The sequence below is a fragment of the Sinohyriopsis cumingii genome, chromosome 1 (assembly GCF_028554795.1).
Source record: "Sinohyriopsis cumingii isolate HCF-2022 chromosome 1, ASM2855479v2, whole genome shotgun sequence".
NCBI classification, from domain to species: Eukaryota; Metazoa; Mollusca; class Bivalvia; order Unionida; family Unionidae; genus Sinohyriopsis; species Sinohyriopsis cumingii.
The window spans coordinates 64,509,671-64,530,701 of record NC_142961.1 but is presented as its reverse complement, the minus strand read 5'-3'; the positions used below and the strand labels follow the sequence as shown (position 1 = coordinate 64,530,701).

Here is a 21,031-nt window from a genome sequence, read left to right as displayed (position 1 = left end):
TGGAAGCCAGCATAACTTGTTGCAGTACTCACATCCTGTTCTCCTTTCAGGTGAGTGGGATTTGGTCCCTTCGGTAGTGCTAATTACACATTATTGTCCTATGGATGAAGGCCATAGTTAATACTTTTCAATTGCTGCAAAAGATGCTGTCTGGAAAGGTATTCTCATTCTCTGACAACTGACTGTCATCATTTACATTAGAAGGCAGGGAGAACTAATTACTAAACTTCTGTCATATGGTTTGAGATTATCTTGGATGGTGTCACCATCAACAAATAAACATCAAAAATCCCACATCCCAGGTAGGCTTGATGACCTAGCAGACTCGTTATACTGACAGAATCAGTTGATTCATACTGAATGGGTTTATTTTATTTTTCACTGGATTTGCCCAGCATGTTTCTTTGTAAGAAAACACCATTTGTTTCCCATTACCTGTTTGTTGATGTCACACAAAACATAACCTTTAACTATGCTCCTCCTCTTTTTATTTGTTCTCCTTATGTTATAAATATGATTGGGTAATGTATTCAGTTGACAAAGGATATTGTATGGTATAGGTAATGTATTCGGTTGACAAGGATATTGTATGATATAGGTAATGTATTCAGTTGACAAAGGATATTGTATGGTATTGGTAATGTATTCAGTTGACAAAGGATATTGTATGATATAGGTAATGTATTCAGTTGACAAAGGATATTGTATGGTATAAGTAATGTATTCAGTTGACAAAGGATATTGTATGGTATAAGTAATGTATTCAGTTGACAAAGGATATTGTATGATATAGGTAATGTATTCAGTTGACAAAGGAAGCAGCAGAGAGGGTGAACAGACCACTTAGGGGAATGGTCACCCTTGTGTTTTACCAAAAAAAATAGTGACCACTCATAGAGGTCAATTACCACGTCTACGATTATTGTTTGTCCCAAACAGAATTGTAGACGCCCCTCTCTGCTGCTATCAATATTGGGAATCATCATCTGAATCATGGGAATCTTCATCTGTTTCATCTTCATCTGAATCTTCGGAATTTGTTCTATGTTTCAAGTAATATTCAAGTTCTGATGGTGGTTTTTCTATTTTTGGATTTATGTTCTTTCTTTTTCTGTAATAGTTCATCAAACTTCGATATCGATCTCCACCGCAATTTTTGCAAATCTGATATAATCCTCTAACACCGTTGTTACAACCAACACATCTTCGTGGACCAGCATGAGGGTTTTTCTTTATAAGATAATTATGTTTCTTGCAATATTCTCCACGGCACCTTTTGTTGCATTTATCTGTTGTTCCTTGACGCAGCCACGCACAGTTGTTCATTATATTAATGATATCTGTTTAATTAAATTTAATTTTATCATCACCCCTGTTACCCAAATATTTTATCAATACCCACACGATATCTTGTTCTTGGATCATGTAAATTTATTGTTATAAATCCATGCGGGGTAGCTTGCGCTCGTGAGAAGAAATTTTTGAATTTAATTATATCCATGTCACCACCACACCAAGTTTGATGAATATTTCGCAACGTGTGTGTGTCTACGCCATTAAACACAACTAAAATGTTGCAGTTGTCTCTGATCACCTTTGGAATTTGTGTATATCGTTGAGTAACATAGATCACGTCTGTATTTTTGTGTCTCCCTCAGGAAAATATTCTGGCTGGATTTGATTGTTTATCTAGCATCACATCGTCGTATACAACTAAATTATTAATAAATCCGTCTATGGAATCTACGGATGGTGCTTCATCAATATCGGTTATAAACTCTATAACATCATTATCCTCATCCAGTAATCGCGCGTTTTCATTGAAATCTTTAAGTACATCATAACATCGTTGATCATCAACGGATGGTGCTACTAAATACAACTTATCCCATTTCAACCATCTCATTATCAGATTAAGTAATAATTGCGTCTTACCCGATCCAGATGGTCCTATGATAATCATTCTGATGGAGTTCGGTAGCGCAGGATGATGCTTAACTGGCTCTTGTTGCCGAGTTGCTGAGAAATCAATTATATCCATATATGTTATAACATGAATTTATATTGTTTACGCTGTAGAGTTAAAACTCCAACTATTGATTTAGCTACAGTTACAACAAAAAATAAAAAAATAGCGTACGGTGGAAAATGTTCTGTATGCTGTAGAAAGAAATTTTCGTTTTTACCTAATAAGCGGGGGGGTGATATTGCTAATTTGATGTCAAAGTTTCCAGGTGCTCCATGGGCTAAATACAGCGGAGAAAAACATCTACCAGGATATAATTATTGCGGTCCTGGTACCAGACTTGATATCAGGCTCGATAATCAAGATCAACCAAAACCAGGCGAGGAACCAATAAATGCTATTGATCGAGCTTGTCATGCTCATGATGTAGCTTATAAAAGTCAAAATCTACAAGATAGGCATATTGCAGATGTAAAATTAATTCATTCATTAAATTCTATAAAAAATAAAAATATTAGAGAATCATTAGCTAATTGGTTAGTAAGATCCTCGATGAAAGGTAAATTAGCGATTGGGGCTGGTAATTAATAATGGAATCAATTTATTATTCGCCGAGAGGATACTGGAGAGGCAAAGCAGCAATTGGTAAACTCGCTGATGCAGCATCGGTTAAACATTCTACTGCTAAAACGTGGTTATCTAAACAAGCAATATGGCAAATTTATCTACCACGTCCTAAACAAATTCAGTACGCGTATTTTGATGTCAGTGTTCCTAATGAAGTTCATCAAGCTGATATTCTGTTTTTACCGCATGATACTGTGCGTGGAAAAACGTACAAGTACGCGCTAACCGTAGTTGATGTTGCAAGTAGATATAAAGAAGCAGAGCCGCTATCGGCGAAAACATCATCTGAAGTAGCCGATGCGTTTGAACGAATTTATCAACGAGGTGGTCTACGATGGCCACAGCTACTACAGGTTGATCCTGGTAAGGAATTTCTTGGTCCAGTATCATCGTTGATGAAACAACATAATACCAAAATACGACGAGGACATACTGCAATTCATCGTGATCAAGCAATTGTTGAGCGATTTAATCGAACACTTGCTGAACGGTTATTTGGATATCAATATGCGAGGGAATTTATTCAGGATAAAAGATCTCGCGAATGGGTTGCAAGATTACCAATCGTGATAGCTGCATTAAATAATGAGATTACACGAACAACCAACATGAAACCCATTAGCGCGGTCACAAAAAAAAATATACCAACACAACGAAAAGATGCTGGAAAACAAAAACTATTAGGTGATGTCACAGTCAGATATTTATATGAGCCTGGTGAACTTGAAGGTGGTAAAGCGAGAGCAACTGATCCTATTTGGAGTGTTACCACACACAAAATATCTACCGTGACAAGATCCACTGGAAGAAACGTAGGCGTTTCCAGACCTGCAATCTACAGATTAGATTCTGCTGCTCCTCAACGTGGATTTACACGTGAACAACTACAAATAATTCCCGCGGATACACAACTACCGCCGCGATCACTTCGGTGATTTCGATCACTTAACTAGCGCCTCTACGTCGATTACACTCAAGACAGGTTAACATGGTATTTTCTCGTGTATGACCGCGACTATTATCTTTTCTATCTACGGTAAATTGTCTTGAATCATTACTCGAATATCGCCATAACATTATACAATTACAACTGGTGCAATGATTGTTCTGCTGCTGTTTTAACTTAATAATAAATTCAACATCAAGATCAAAGTCACGTTTATTTTTTTTGTCAGATTGTTTGTATCCGATTAATTTTTTTCTTATTATATCATCATCGATGATGTTAAATTTATCAACGATTTCAGGAATTATAATTCTACGTAATTGAGATATATTTCTGACCCTCGATACCGCCAAATAAACTAAATTTGACCACTCGATGCGATCGTCTACAATCCAGACTCGTGTATCAGAAATAGTTAATCCCTGAGACGAGTGGATTGTCATGGCGTATCCCAACACCCATGGAGATTTGTCAGCGCGTAATGCATCTTCGACCACACTGATATCAACGGCGACAATATCATTTAATACGAGATTCTGTTTCCTTGACTCTGTCAAGGGTCCTGGAATATCAACATTAATATTCTGTTTTCGTGTATCTGATGGTCTATAACACAACGGAACGGGTAGTTCTGAATATTGTTCTTTATGTAGTTGAAATAACTGTTGTTGTAAAGCGTCTCTGATTATTTTTCTACTTGCTACGATCAAATCGTTGGGTCTCCATGAGTTCAAAAAATCACTCATTGATGTCTCTGAGATCACTCCACGTATTATTTCACACTGAATTTTGTTTGATTGTAATCTGATTAATTTTTTAAACTCCTTCAAATTTGCATCAAGAGCTCTATGATCATCATCTATTTCTTCGTAATAATCAACGAAATTTTTTAACCAATCATGTGGAGATGGTCCAACAAAGGGCGGCGGTTGACCATGATCGCCACACATTATTATGGCGGTATTTTTCGTCAACAACCAATCAAGAAACGTTTTTAATGTATCCAATGACACCGTGCATATCTCATCCCAAATAATTATTTTAGGTACATATTTTTCTCCCATCCGTTCAGGAGTCCATGTATCTCCGCGCCACCGAAAGAAACTATGATACGTGCACGATTGTACTTGCCGCTGTTTCATCTCACGTGCAAGTCTATGTGTGGGTGTCAGCACGATTATATCTGAATTTCTAAAAACATTAATCGTTCGAGTTGTTTTGCCGCATCCACCAGGTCCATTGAGATATACTGTCTTATATCTGGTTATTGGATCACTCAACGATGGTGCTTTCGACATTTCTGATATTTTATTACCCTTACGATAAAAATCTCTCATTGGAACATCTGCTGATTCTGCATAATTGTGTAATAGTTCCTTTTTTATTCTCCACGAACCCCATCGTTCATCATTACTTGTAAATTTCATAACAGATTCTAAATATTTACTTGAAATATAAAACGAATCTGTTGCGACTCTGACTGCGGTCTCAGGAAATCTATTAATCATCGATAATAAATTTATAGAAACATAAGCCAACATGGAAGATCTTAGATGAGTATATTGCGGGGATACGTCATTTATGTAACTAACGATCGTACCTAATTTTGTTCCGTTGGATAAATAAACACTCTCTCGATTTACAAATGTATTTTTCGCCGTTGTATCAGCGATTATAAAATCGTACTCGGCATCATCTAAAATTAATCGTGCGTGATGTCTTTTATAATCATATGCACCACCTTGAGTAAATTTACCTATAATTTTTCTACCGAGATCTTTTGCGGTTTTGAGTTTATTAGGAATATCATCTTCGGAAACATCCTTAAACTCGCTAATAACTTCAGAGTCTGACATGGGCAACCAAACTTTGGTCTGTGCATGATATGATATAATTGCCTCACTGACCACCAACGATGTCAGTATCGCACAATCTAGCATATATCGCAACAAAACTATAGGTGCCCAACGTTTTTCACAAAAATGTCTGCCAAACCAAACATAACAAATCTTGTGAAGATTTTCGTTAAACTCGAACGACTCAATACAGGCGAATCCAGTCAGATCAAAATCAGGTAATGGTCCATTAATTGCCACTCGCGTCATCTCGTTTGTAGGGTGACCAAATCTTTCAAAGTACGTAGAACAATCTCCGTATCCCAGAAAACTTCCTGGATAACATGCAACCATATCAACCGAAATAACATCGTTGTAATTGTATTTGGTATTCCATAATCCGCCATGTCCATATTCGACGCAACTTGCGCGTACGTCCTCGAGTAAATCAAATCGTGTTGGTTTCCATGAATTTCGTTCTCTGGCGAAATGAGCCGCAACAGATGGAACGGTAAAACAATTAGTTAGTAATTTGTCAGTATTTTCCGCGTGCTTGCACTGTAAAAACGTCGCAAGATTTTTCATCTCGTCATGGAGGGATTCTGTTCGATATATTTCACCGTTCGGTTTGACAAACTGATCAAATTCACCCTCCTCATTACTTTTAAATAACCATACCGATACAGGATCGGTTTTACTTATTTCGTTGATAAAATCAAACATACTGTCTGGGGGGTAAAATCTAACAGTTCGATCATGTGGAAATATTGTTACTGCGTTAGTCCATGCGTGCGCGTTATGATCAATAATATTTATTGGAGCTCCTTTCGATTTATATTTCGACTGGTACAGTACTTCTCCCGTTATTGTCGCCACAGTTATTGGAAATTTTAATATTTTTCCTAATTCAGCAACATCTTTTATTGTAGCACCGGTGTCCTTAACTGAATCAGCCCACGAGTTTATTTTTTCACGCCTTAAATCAGTTAATCCATTTCCACGCATCGCGTTTGTAAAGTGTTCTATTACTCGTTCAGCTACACAATTTAACCTTGAAAATTTCATCGGCGCTAGTTTATCAACGTTAGGTTTTTTATTTATCTCATAAATTCCATAAATAACTGCTGTTACAGGATATGCTCGCTCATAATACGGTTTATCAATACCTGTCAATAGACCCGGTCTGGAATTTTTACTTAATATGATAGTTTTATTATTACCAAGGACAGGATCATATTTGTCACGGATAATCCAACTACCTGTTTCTGTTAATACAATAAATTTTACTCTGAATAAATATTTTTGATTGCCCTCGTATTCAGCGATGTAGTTAATGATAGTTGCCGCTCGCTTGTCGTTCATTGTAGCGTCCGTGACAGTGTTGCGTATGATCTTGAACGTTGACCATGTATGAGATGCACCATCCGTGTAAAATTCTTTCTTGGCGTCGTGAATTTTCGAGATCAAACTTTTATTTTTCGGATCAACCAGATCTCGTACTGGCAAGTCAGAAGATAATCTGTCAAGGTTGAATTTATACTTAACAGGCCTAGTTTGGGATAATCTCTCAAACTCGTTCATATAATTAAAACAAATATTTAAATAAAGAAAATTATATATATATATACAATGTCCCAATGCAGATGGTTGATGATCGGCTCAGTAAATCGATGCAACAAATCCTGTAGAAAGGAATTTTGTTGGATGCACTCACAAAACATACGACGAGGAAGTCTAGGACCAATACCATGTCTACGGTGTGGTATTGGAGTGCGAGGAAAGACAGAATTATGTGGGAAGTGCGGCGGGAAACGGTTCAGAGAGCTCAAAAGATATTATGACAAAAAAAATAATAGCGGTGAAAACACTATAAAATCCGTGATGGATTATATATCAAGATTTCAGACAAACAATGATTTAAACATATAATATTATTATAATGGAGCAAAATATATTTGTCCCACATCCTGTCATAACAAACTATGAATCAAATATTAATGGTATCATCAGACACTGCAAGTTGAAGAAACAAGTTGGTTATATTACTAATGTTGGTTATCTAATGTTCACATGCGGGGGGGAAAAGAAACATTATCTGTGTCATAGATTTACGTATGAATGTTTCTTCGGAGTGATCAATGATGGTCTTGTTATTGATCATATTGACGGGGACACTCAAAACAATAATTTATCCAATTTACAAGCTATCTCTCACAGCGAGAATAATACACGCGGTAATACAGGAAGATGTAAGACAATCGGAAAGAGGGCGGTAATTTCCTCAAACATAGAAACTGGCAAAGAAATTATGTTTCGTTCAATATCTTCTGCTGCGAAATATTTTGATATTCACCCGCATTCAGTACAAAAAGTAGCAGAAAATATGTATAAAACCACTTTCTCGAAAAAATATAAGCAGAAAATTATCTTTAAGTATCAATAACTATCATCACCACATTATTAACTATCATCACCACATTGAATTAATTTTTTAATTTATGTCACAGTAGGTCCTCCATACACTACTGAATTTTTGATTACATAAGGGGAGATTACTTTGTAATATATAGTTTTCTTCATAGATGGTTGGTTTTTTATGATCGTAATTAGTCAGTTTAACTAATTACATCGTAACTAATTACATCGTAACTAATTACTCGTAGAAGTATTATTTATGTTTTTTAAATATTTCCCCATCATACAACACATGATAATGTTATTGATCCGTAGGAAGCTGTGTGTGAAACAGAAACCGTTGCTCATTGTAATCGACCTGCAGTTGTGTGTTCACTGAACTTACATTCTGGAAAGTTCTTTGACTGGTGCATTAATGCCACTGTATTATTGATTTTCGGTCTACTTGGGAAACCAGCTACAAATACAGAAACTATTATTCAGAAACTGTTATAAATACAGAAACTATTATTCAGAAACTGTTATAAATACAGAAACTGTTATTATTCAGAAACCGCTACAAATACAGAAACCGCTACAAATACAGAAACTGTTATTATTCAGAAACCGCTGTTTAGTGTAAATATTGGTTCCTTAGCTATATATTAACTTCCGAAACATATGTTCGTAACAATGTTTGATAGCTCGATCAGTATGGTATTGGACTGTGGCGCTCGCGGTCCAGGATCAAACCCCCATGGCTGACAATTTGTCGGTGGTGCGCATAATTGCGATTTTTATAATAGTGGGGGGAACCGCAAAAACCCCCCCGCTCAGCAAATTCACAACCACAATATTGACTTGTGGTTGATACATATTTTCGTATCACCCACTGGATTAATTATTGTGGGTGTGATTTTGCTGAGCGTATATGTTTGTACTGTCCTTAGTTAGTGCCGTTTCATTCATAATCTGAGCTCGCTAATACACTCGATAGGGGCTCATTCATTGTATATAACCATTTCATTGTATATAACCATTTCATTGTATATATCCATTTCCTTAGTTAAGTTATATGTTTGTGCCGTCCATGCATAATCTGAGCTCGCTAATACACTCGATAAGGGCTCTTCATTCATTGTATATAACCATTTCATTGTATATATCCATTTCCTTAGTTAAGTTATATGTTTGTGCCGTCCATGCATAATCTGAGCTCGCTAATACACTCGATAGGGGCTCTTCATTCATTGTATATAACCATTTCATTGTATATATCCATTTCCTTAGTTAAGTTATATGTTTGTGCCGTCCATGCATAATCTGAGCTCGCTAATACACTCGATAGGGGCTCTTCATTCATTGTATATAACCATTCATTGTATATATGTTATATGTATATCCTCTAAGCTTGGTAGATTGCGGTGGCAAGCTACGAGTTTAATGAGGACTGTGCTGTCCTTGTGCTGTCCTTAGTTAGTTATATGTTATGTGTATATCCTCTAAACTTGGTAGATTGCGGTGGCAAGCTACGAGTTTAATGAGGGTTGTGCCGTCCTCCCTCTTGGGCCTCTAGACCGTTGTTTGGCGGGTTAGGGGCTCTCGTAGAGGGAATATTTGCCTAATGAACTTGGTAGATTGCGGTGGCAAGCTACGAGTTCTTGGTTGTGCTGTCCCTGAAACATCCCGACGAACTCGCTAATACACTCGATAGGTGTTCTAGGGATATTTTTTTTATTTTAAAGATTTATATATTATATAATGAACCATGAAAATATCAATGATGTAATTGTCGCTATTAAAAAATTAAAAAAAGATGGAATTAATATATCTGATGAACTTAATCCTGAAAAAATAGTTTCTGACTTTGAGATTTTACAAGAACGTAAAACCATGGGGACACACACACTATCATCTGAATACAGGCTCATGAAACGGATTCAATCGGCAATGTTTCAGTCGCTAGCTACCGTAGAAGATGATCATGTGAAGGAGTTCGTTCCTCTTTCTACCGCCGTAGAAAGAATTAAGTCGTTATTATCCCACGAGTATGAGGCAAAGAAAACGATTAGTACTCGCATAAGACTATTAAGAAAAATAATGTCAGATCGTGAAACGATCCAAAGTAGTAATTCCGAAGATGACTGAGATCTTTGATCAGAAATAATATTTCTGAATTTGATGGGTTAGTAATTTGTTTTTTTTACTGAAATTTAACAAATTTGTACAAATTTCTTAATTTCTGAATTAATTTATTTATTTACTGAATTAATTTTTTTTTTTATACTAAAATCAAGAAAAATGCACGAACTACTTGATTCTGACGGGGTAGTTGGTAGTCAAAATCAAAGAAAAATGCACGAACTACTTGATTTCTGACGGGGTAGTTGGTAGTAAAAATCAGGAAAATTGAGCAATTTCGTTGTATTTTAGTAAAAAAAAAATAAAAATCTCAGTAAAAATAATATTATTAATAAATAAAATTAATTTATAATAAATAAAATTTATTAGGAACATTTTGACAAGGTTAGAATTTCTTGATTTTGACGGGGTAGTTGGTAGTCAAAATCAAGTAGTTCGTGCATTTTTATGTTTCTGAGGGGGTAGTTGGTAGTCAAAATCAAGTAGTTCGTGCATTTTTATGTTTCTGAGGGGGTAGTTGGTAGTCAAAATCAAGTAATTTGTACAATTTCAGTAAAAATCAGGAAAATTAATAAATATTATTTTTTTTGTGATAGAAATTTTAATTTTACTTTCATCGACTAGCTTTTTTAGTTGCCTAGGCCGATTAATTTGTACCAAACACAAATTTGTGCCAGTAATAATAAAATATTTTTTTAAGTTGATCGAATTTGAGTCTGAAGATCTACGACAAAAGTCCTTAGACAGAAGTCCTTAGACAGAAATCCTTACGACGGAAGTCCTTACGACGGAAGTCTTACGACTTTACATACAGATTTATTACAAGCTCTTCTTCACGTATGTCAATCAAGCGATTAAGGTGGTCTGTGAGTTTAAAATTGATTCGTGTTAACATATTATTGTGACACCGCAAATACACGGGATTAGTTGGTTCTTGCACGATTAAATTTCCAGGGGGAACTTGTGGTGTGAACGTGTACAGGATGTATCCTTGTTGAGCTTGATTTGATCTTCCGAGATCTATTTGATAGCTGCCATCGATTACGTCACAAACCAGATTGACCGCGACCGTCGGTGTTATATTAACGATCCGTGGGGATACGTGTCTTCCGCCGCCATGTGGATCATTATCATATCTGAGAACGGTTGGATATGGTGCTAGTTTTCTCCATGCATGGAGTATTTTAGGAAAAAACTCATCAATGACATCATTGACAGATTTTCTTAATTTATCCGGATTATAATCAGGAAACTTAAACGTTACAATGTCAGCTTCGGGTATTTTGTACTTGGCTGCGAAGGATTTTTTATAATCGCTTGATGACTTAAGAACCATATCTCTAATTCTGTTATAGATAACTTCAGAAGAATTAACTATATAATTTAAAACTTCTATGTACCTAATAATATTATCGCGCGCAGATGTTGAATCAAATAAATACTCTTGAAAACTATCACGTAAATTATTTACTTGTATTTCATGGTCTAAGTTTATTGAAGCAAATATAGAATCAATATTCAAAGCAATAACACGTTCATTAAGATTATACAAAAGAGCTCTAGGATCATATACAGGTGCTCCCCCCCTCCATCCTGGTTTTACTTCTATGTAATCTAACCATTCTGAATTCATTTTAATATCATGACGAAGACTGGTCTTTGACGTAAAATCATCCCGAGTTGGTTCTGGTGGTCCTTTATGCACCGGGGGAATTTCAGGCCATCCTAGCACTGATCTGATTGAAGATTGATAAATATCAACGGCATAATCAGGCGAGTTTATTTCAATCGTCGAGGACAACGTCGGCTCATGAACGTTTATTGATATTTTTTATTCTTTTCCCGTTATTGATTTTATTCTACGCGCAAATTCCTCACTGATCTCTTCAATCTGGTAACTGCCAGTTGGTATTCCAACAACAACCCAGTCAGGTGTTCCATCGGGTTTGTTCTTGTTAGTAAATACGAGTGAATTATTTGCTGGTGTACCATTAAATGATTTTGATCTGATATTTGGCCAGCTGTAATATACTCGTAATTGTGCTAGTGCTATTTCTTTTACCGGAATTGCAGTAGGAAAATTAACACTAAATTCAGGATTAGTTGAACTTACCGAGATCATCGTTATCTTTGGCGGAGTTGTGTTGGTCACGATCTGCTGGAGTAATTCTGTCATTATTGATACTTGTATCTTTAATACCGATACCTTCGTCGTATATTTTGGTTATCATTGAAAATTCGAAATCAGATATAATTCCATCACTGAGACTCGCTGATAACAACGAGGATAATTTCGAGTATGCTACCGTCGCTGTATGTAATTTTATTGTGTAATCGGATAATTTTTCGTTCGTACAAGTACATATTTTTTTTGTGATGATACCAAGCACACCTGCAATAGTTGTTGCTGCTGAAATACAGATAGTTACAGCTACTGGTGCCATCGTTGTCAACGCTGATAATATTACACCGGTTCCAGCAACAACAGCGGATACTGAATAAACAATCACATCAACGATAACCAATCGTCGTCGATATTTTTTTACTTTTACTGTATATTGATCGACTTGATCTTTTAGCGCCGCCTGCCATTCACGCGCTTGATTGTATCTGTATTGTGCACCGTCCATATATATTTTTATACAGTAACCAATTGATGTGCTTCAGCTACAAATTCCAAACACCACCAGTAAGATGTTGCGGTTAATGTCCTATCAGCTGCTTCCAGAATAAATATTTCCTCGGCTCCGATATTTAATACAACAGATACAACCCCGGAAAACCTGTCGGTGGAATGACGCCATGGAAACGTTGTAAATATTTCAAATTTTGCAGCACTAAACACAGATAGCCTGTACACGCCAGTGCTTGTTGCGGTATATTTGATGGTATTATTTTGTTTTGACCATGTTGCAAATCCCGATGATACCGTGCATACGATGTTTGTGATATGCCCGGGAGTTATTTCAGCTGGAATTTTAATCAGATTGGTTTTATTGATAATCTCAGGATGTCTAGTTGTGTTCGTTTGATCGTGTCTAGGTTACTTTTGATATCAACGAGTTTCATGTCAATGACGGAAGGAGTTCCAAAGAACTTATTTATGGCATCATCGGTTTTTTGAAAATTTCTTCAAAGCCTTGTAAACGCGCCCGTGTGAACGTCATACTCGGCCCGTAGCGTGGATAGTTTTCCATCCACGTCGTCGACGTATAGTTTGTTTGTGACGTCGTTGTCAGATTTTGGAGCTGTTACAGCTACTATTTTGTTCCCGTTCATGCTAAGTTCACCTGTCATCGTGTCACCGGTGTTTCTCACGTGATTAGCAACACTTTTTGCAATTTCATCTCTGATGGTTTTAAGTGACATACTTGAATCTCTGATTCTACCACCGTCAGTAAACACGGGAATATTATCCGTAACTGCACCAAGTACTCGCCGGACTATATCATTCCATTTGATATTGCTGGTTTTTAGTTTACCATATCGATCTTGAAAAATAACAACTTCATCTGGGTCAACTCCAGCCAGGTTCATAATATCAGCGAGGTCATCTTTAGTCGCATACTTTGACAGATCAACGTCGGATTTTATTTTCTTACTAGTAGAAGATCTTCCGTAAATGTCAACCATTATAATAAGATCCGTTGTTTAAAATGCTTTACGCGCAACATATCGGTTGCTTGTATAATCGTGCACGACTTTATGTGGCGGCTTGGATGATTTTGATATAGCGTCGAGTACATTAATTACTTCACGGCCGCATATTGGCGGATCTGTCATTGTTTGTGTGGGTAGCGTTGAATACCAAACTTTGTAACCTCTAGTTGTTGCATGGAGTGGTGCGACATACTTGATAAATTCAACAGGTGGAGCTAACCCGTACGAATCAAAATAAACAATTCCACGCAGATCAACCGCGTATGATACCCAATGAGTACCCGGTCCGGAACGTTTGTCAAGATTAATAATCCCTGTTTCTAGTTTGTTTGGTTGTTTCGGTAATTGATCTCGCATAAAAACACCTCTAAAGGCGGATATTTTTAATTTTTTAGCAGCATCAAGTAAATCAAAATTTGATGATGGAACGTCTAACGAAATGACCCTGGAAGCCTTAGGCCTCTCCCCCAACGAGATCCCGGTAATCTTAGACCGCGTCCCTTTTTTTTGTTATATCGTCCACCAGTAACTTTTTCGAAAATTTTTTTACCCGCCGCTCCAGCAACACCTCCAGCAACACCTAACGCGGCCGCTTTTGCTAAGGCTGGAGCAGCCGCAGCTAGTAATGCCGGAATGGCCGCAAGAAATGGGAATATACCACCCGTTTTAACCATGTCTTTGATGGCACTCGGGGAGAGATGGAATTGAACTCCAGTTTTTGATTCTAGGGCTTTATTGAAATGTTTAATCTGATTATTTGTCAACGATAATTTGTTTGGACCACCACCAATCTGATCTCGTTTTAGTGATATTTTAGTTCCGCATTTGTTGGCGGTTTTTGATTGAAGCTTTTTTACCTGACCAGGAGTCAGAGTAACATTAACATGACCATACGACATTTTTATATAAAATATATTTTTCTAAATAACACGATTAAAGATTTTCCACCGGTGCATCAACGATCCTCATTCGACCACTGCCACCTTCAAGTAACATGGCCTTGTCGCTAAGTATGACCGCGATCGCTCTGTAATCAACACCACCGGTATTTAATGTTGCTTTGAGATGTATATCAATGACAGATTGTTTTGATAGATCAAGATGTTCTAATGAAAAATAATAAATCGGGTACAATTTTTTAAAATCTAGTTGTGATATTTGCAACCCAGTATCAACATTTTGATCACGTCCCATAAATGACATCAAACGATGATATGCACGTCCTATGTGATTTAATGCATAATTTAGTTGTACATTTTCTGTTGGTTCCTGTTGTCCGTTTATCCGTAAAGAAATATCTGTGAGACCTAGTTGGTCAAATATCATATGAGAGTGAATTTGTGAGTTTAAACGATTACGGTTCTGAAACGCAATAAAAATATGCCGTGGTGCAGAAACACCCTGTTGTGATGCTATATGCCATGTAAACTGACCGTTAACGTTAGTTTGCATGCTATCCGTGCTTGTTGTTAACCATGACAACAAGGATTTACCACCTGCATCCATGAAAGAAATTAATCGCTGTTCTTCTGCGATCGTTGGAGTCATTACCGGCATCCACAGTGAAAGTTTCGATAATATTACTTTACCAGCGTCACCAACGGGTCTCCACAGAGCATCATTATCATCGTTCTTTCTTACAAGAACAACCGTGTGTCTAGCTCCAAAAATAACCTTTTTAACATTCCTGCAAAATCCAAAAATATGCGATAGTGGAATTGTACATGAAAAACCTCTATTGCCTCCTAGCAACATATTTCTACGTGCTGCAAATCCCAAGTTGAAATTGTCATTAGAACCATGAACTACTGGCCACACAGGAGCATCAGCGGTATCGGCATCATTTCTTGGTCGTCTTATATTGTACGGATCACTTTCAGGGTTATCGGAGTTATCTTTCACAAACATCATTGTGGGACCTGCTGATCTTGTATAATCATCAGAATATCTCGCCAGACCAATTATTGTTGTAGCAACGTCGACATCATTCTGAATTGATTCAATATTTTTTCCATCAGTCATGTATGTGGCGCCACTAAATAATGCTATGATCCCGTTGTTGACAAAACCAATTTTTACTGGATCTAAGTAATTAGTATCATCCGTTTTTATAATTGTACCTTCTACCTCAAGAAAGGCATCAGCGGGTAAAAAGTATCTACTTGTGTCATGAACTTGTAGTTCAATTCTTCCACGTTGATCTGGTTGTTTTGCGTCATAGGAATAAAATTGATAATCACGTACAGATTCATCCTTAAGGACGGGTGCTTCCATATCAAATGCTGTGTCGGACACGCGCTTGAACATTTTATTATAATTATTTTTCGTCTAACACGTTGATCACCGCCGCCGGAAAGTTCCACCTCGGGAAGTTCCACTTCCTGATATCAAACTTGAGATATTATTTCCAGATTCACCGAGTCCTTGATCTGCTAACGCCGCTAGTTTTTGATTTGCAGCTTGATTTATTATTTTACTAACATCTGCAGGCATCACCTCAGTACTTGCCAGTTTCACCGGTGGTTGTTGTTTTCGTCGCAATAATCGTGCTAGTCTTTCTTTGATCGCCGAGAACGCCTTACCAGCAACATTGACAATTGCACCAGGAGCTTTATCACGAACAATATCAATAGCCTTCATCGATAATTGTTTTGCAACAGGTGCTACTTTTGGAGCTATCCTCGTGAATAATCCCCGAATGACATCACCAAGTCCATCTCCGTAAATAACACTATAGATTGGTAATCGTGAGTTTACCGCTCTAACCTGTGTGGGTTTACGATGATTATCATGCACAATCATCTTATTTTATTTACCATTTATCTAACAACTAGTCATCAACGAGCTCATCAATAAGTTCTCGGTAAACGCCAATATCCATGATACCACCTTGAAATAGTCGCCGACAAATATCAGCTGCTTCATTGGTTATTTCTGGTGAATTATTTCCGGCACGTTTTCCTCCTATGAGAACTTCTAACCGTGACACATCATTGATGATATTATCAGGACATAAACCAGATCCTGTTTTAGGTTCATCTTGAGGTGGTGGTTGCATTACCGGAGTAGGTACTTCAGTGGTGTCCAGGGGTGAACCTTCTCGAAATCCACGCGGTGAACCTGTCGGTGTAAATGTCATTTTCGGTGCAGGAATTTTCTTCGAGGAGGGTGATTTAAGTGACTCTTTAGCCTTTTTAATTTCCGACATCAACCTTTGCTGTGGCGAAGAAGATTGTTGTTGTTCTATTTGTCGCAGAGGTGGAGGAAGCTGATACTGGGAGGACTCTCCTTGTTCTAGTTGTTCCCGTCTCTCTCTATAAAGTCTTTTTACTTCTTCTTTAAGTCCTTCAAATTCTGAACCTCTAGCTTGTTTTTTGTTGTAATATACGCGATATATCCATTTAATGAAATTATCATCATTTGTTTTTTCATAACGGGGTTTTAAAATACTAGATTTATTAGATATACTATTTAATATTGCTTCAGGTAATCTCTCTCTTTCAGTTTTTCTAATTTCCTCAACAACTCCTTCGTTAAATTTTGCAATTAATTCTACGTTTTCTCTTACTGGTTTGGATTTAGATGCAAGTTTTTTTCTCACATCGGCGACTTCAGTACGAAGTTCTTCAATACCTTCAAGTATTTCCTCATCAACAGGTGGAGGTTGAGCTGCGGCTATGTCAATTGGAAGGTCTCGTAAAATCTTCTTTGTTTTTTTAGTTCTCGCTGCTATTTTTTCAGCCTGCGCTGCAGTTTGTTCTAATACCGGAAAAATACCCTTTTTCCTCTTCTCATCTTCCTCCGCAATATCTCCCCATATAGTTTTTTCAACAGCCGCTGCAGCTTTCTTAGTAGCTGCAGTGACGGGTTTAAATAGTTTTTTAGTGTCTTCTTCGTACTCAACTTTTGATTCTTGCTGCGCTTGCAGATTTTTTCTAAATGAGTCTCTGACAGGAAGAAATTTTTTAATTGTTTCTAATCGTTCTCGTGCTGTTCTTGCAGTATGAGATTCTGGATGTATCATTTTATTATAACATAATAATTTAATTAATATCAGCAGAAGAGGAATACAGAAGTTTGATGAACTATTACAGAAAAAGAAAGAACATAAATCCAAAAATAGAAAAACCACCATCAGAACTTGAATATTACTTGAAACATAGAACAAATTCCGAAGATTCAGATGAAGATGAAACAGATGAAGATTCCCATGATTCAGATGATGATTCCCAATATTGATAGCAGCAGAGAGGGGCGTCTACAATTCTGTTTGGGACAAACAATAATCGTAGACGTGGTAATTGACCTCTATGAGTGGTCACTATTTTTTTTGGTAAAACACAAGGGTGACCATTCCCCTAAGTGGTCTGTTCACCCTCTCTACTGCTAAGGATATTGTATGGTATTGGTAATGTATTCAGTTGACAAAGGATATTGTATGATATAGGTAATGTATTCAGTTGACAAAGTATATTGTATGGTATTGGTAATGTATTCAGTTGACAAAGGATATTGTATGATATAGGTAATGTATTCAGTTGACAAAGGATATTGTATGGTATAAGTAATGTATTCAGTTGACAAAGGATATTGTATGGTATTGGTAATGTATTCAGTTGACAAAGGATATTGTATGGTATTGGTAATGTATTCAGTTGACAAAGGATATTGTATGATATAGGTAATGTATTCAGTTGACAAAGGATATTGTATGGTATTGGTAATGTATTCAGTTGACAAAGGATATTGTATGATATAGGTAATGTATTCAGTTGACAAAGGATATTGTATGGTATAGGTAATGTATTTAGTTGACAAAAGATATTGTATGGTATAGATAATGTATTCAGTTGACAAAGTATATTGTATAGTAAATTGTTTCTCAGAGAATATTTAATTGATCACATTACTGTAAAGCCCTCCCCACTGCCCTGCAAGTGTTGGCATCCTCAGTGATGTTTGCTGAAGCTTGAACAGTATAATGTACAAGGGTAACCACCTGTTGGTGGCAAGGGAAGGTTATCTGGAAGAGGGTTTTTTCCTTTATAAAGGGAGGGATAGCTCTAACACTTGGATTCTAGACTCAGGAAGCTATACATTGAAATATCAGTGCACCATAATCTCCTGACTCTTAAACAAGGTTAAGATCATTTTAATCTGAAAAGATCCTTATCAAAGATGGGAGCTGGAAACACATAATTCCATTGTTTCTTCTTGTGTTGCATTAAGCCACCATAAAAACTTAATGCTAGTTATGACTTTCAGTGAGACTAGACTGCTAATAAACCTTTCATAATATTTTGGAAAGGAATAGAAGGATCTAATCCAAACAACTTGACTGGTGAACATTGAATCGGAAAAAAACTTAACTTTCTTTCGTTTCAGTCCCTGGTGACATTTTAAAATCTTTAGTTAGAAGACTATTCTCACTTCAAACAACTAAATGAAAAGCTGCATATTTTTAAGATGTTTATGTTTTAATCACGTGAATAGTTTGAAATGAGATTATTCTTTATTGGAGTACTGTAAAATAGAATAAATAAATAGAAACATTGCAAATGATTTTAATGAAATCCCATTTGTGGACACATTTTTGAATGTAATTTTAAATATGTAAATATATCAGCTCAAGATTTTGTAAGACATATATGACAGCTTAGTAGTTTCAAATCATATTTTGGTTTGGTGAAATGTACATTTACCTAAATGGTTTGCTTTCTTTGACAGGTACTCAGAGAGGAGTCGAACTAAATGTATAGGAATCACAATAGAAACCAGGCCTGATTACTGCCTGCGCAAACACATCAGGTAAGACCAGATTATTCTTCAGACACTGCCAGTTTAGGCCATATTACTGTCTGTAGGAAAACATCTTGCAAGGCTAGAATACTGTCACCAACAGGTAAGACCTGATTTCTGCCTGCAGTAACACATCTTGTGAGGCTAGATTACTGTCTACAACAGTAAAGCCTGATTAATAACTGCTAAACATATCAGGATAAGCAGATCAGGTAAGCTCTTATTACTATTTGCATAAACATACCAGGTAAACCCATCTTACTATCTGCATAAACATACCAGGAAAGGCCAGATTGCTGACTCTGTTAGCACATCAGGTACCAGATTATATATCAGCATTTAGCACATCAGGGAAGGCTAAATTACAGCCTACATATACATTCCTGACAAGGCCATATTGATACCTATGTGAACATGTCAGGTAAGTCTAATCTATGATGCTCGTCTGCATTTAACTTGTCAGGAAAGGCTAAATTAATGCCTTTATAAGTATACCTGGTAAGGTCAGATTGCTGCCTATGTTAAAGCATCATGTAAGGCCAGATTACTTTTTTATTTAACTCATCTGGTAAGGACAGATTACTGCCCAAGTGAATGAATTACATGGGGCCAGATTCCTTCCTGCATCAAAATAGGTAAGGTTAGAGTATTGCCCACTTTAGCTCATCAGGTAAGGCCAGATTACTGCCAATGTTAACACAACAAGGTAGGGCCAGATTGCTGCCAATTTTAACTCAGCAAGGTAGGGCCAGATTGCTGCCAATGTTAACACAACAATATATGGCCAGATTGCTGCCTATATTAACACAACAGGGTATGGCCAGATTGCTGCCATTGTTAACACAACAAGGTAGTGCCAGATTACTGCCAATGTTTAACACAACAAGGTTGGGCCAGATTGCTGCCAGTGTTAACACAACAAGGTAAGGCCAGATTGCTGCCAGTGTTAGCACAACAAGGTAAGGCCAGATTGCTGCCAATGTTAACACAACAAGGTAAGGCCAAATTGCTGCCAATGTTAACACAACAAGGTAGGGCCAGATTGCTGCTAATGTTAACACAACAAGGTAAGGCCAAATTGCTGCTAATGTTAACACAACAAGGTAGGGCCAGATTTCTGCCAGTGTTAACACCACAAGGTAGGGCCAGATTGCTGCCAGTGTTAACACAACAGGGTAGGGCCAGATTGATGCCACTGTTAACACAACAAGGTAGGGCCAGATTGCTGCCATTGTTAACACAACAATTAAGGGCCAGATTGATGCCAATGTTAACACAACAAGGTAAAGAGAGATTGCTGCCAGTGTTAACAGAACAAGGTAAAGACAGATTGCTGCCAATGTTAACACAACAGGGTACGGCCAGATTGCTGCCAATGTTAACATGGCAGGGTAAGGCCATATTGCTGCCAATGATGACATGGTAGGGTAAGGACAGATGACTACCAATGTTATGCTACCAATGTTAACACAACAAAGTAAGACCAAATTGCTGCCAATGTTAGCACAACAAGGTAAGGCCAGATTTGCTGCCAATGTTAACACAACAAGGTAAGGCCAAATTGCTGCTAATGTTAACACAACTAGGTAGGGCCAGATTTCTGCCAGTGTTAACACAACAAGGTAGGGCCAGATTGTTGCCAGTGTTAACACAACAAGGTAG

General features: G+C 37.1%; 1 protein-coding gene across 1 annotated transcript in view; it reads left to right on the top strand.

Moving 5' to 3' along the window:
• LOC149807007 (elongator complex protein 3) overlaps positions 1-21,031 on the top strand; it is a 71,277-nt gene that overhangs the window by 26,853 nt on the left and 23,393 nt on the right. Inside the window, exon 9 of the mRNA XM_089960581.1 lies at positions 19,298-19,378. Coding sequence (XP_089816707.1) covers positions 19,298-19,378 — 81 coding nt within the window. The remainder of the gene's footprint in view (positions 1-19,297; positions 19,379-21,031) is intronic.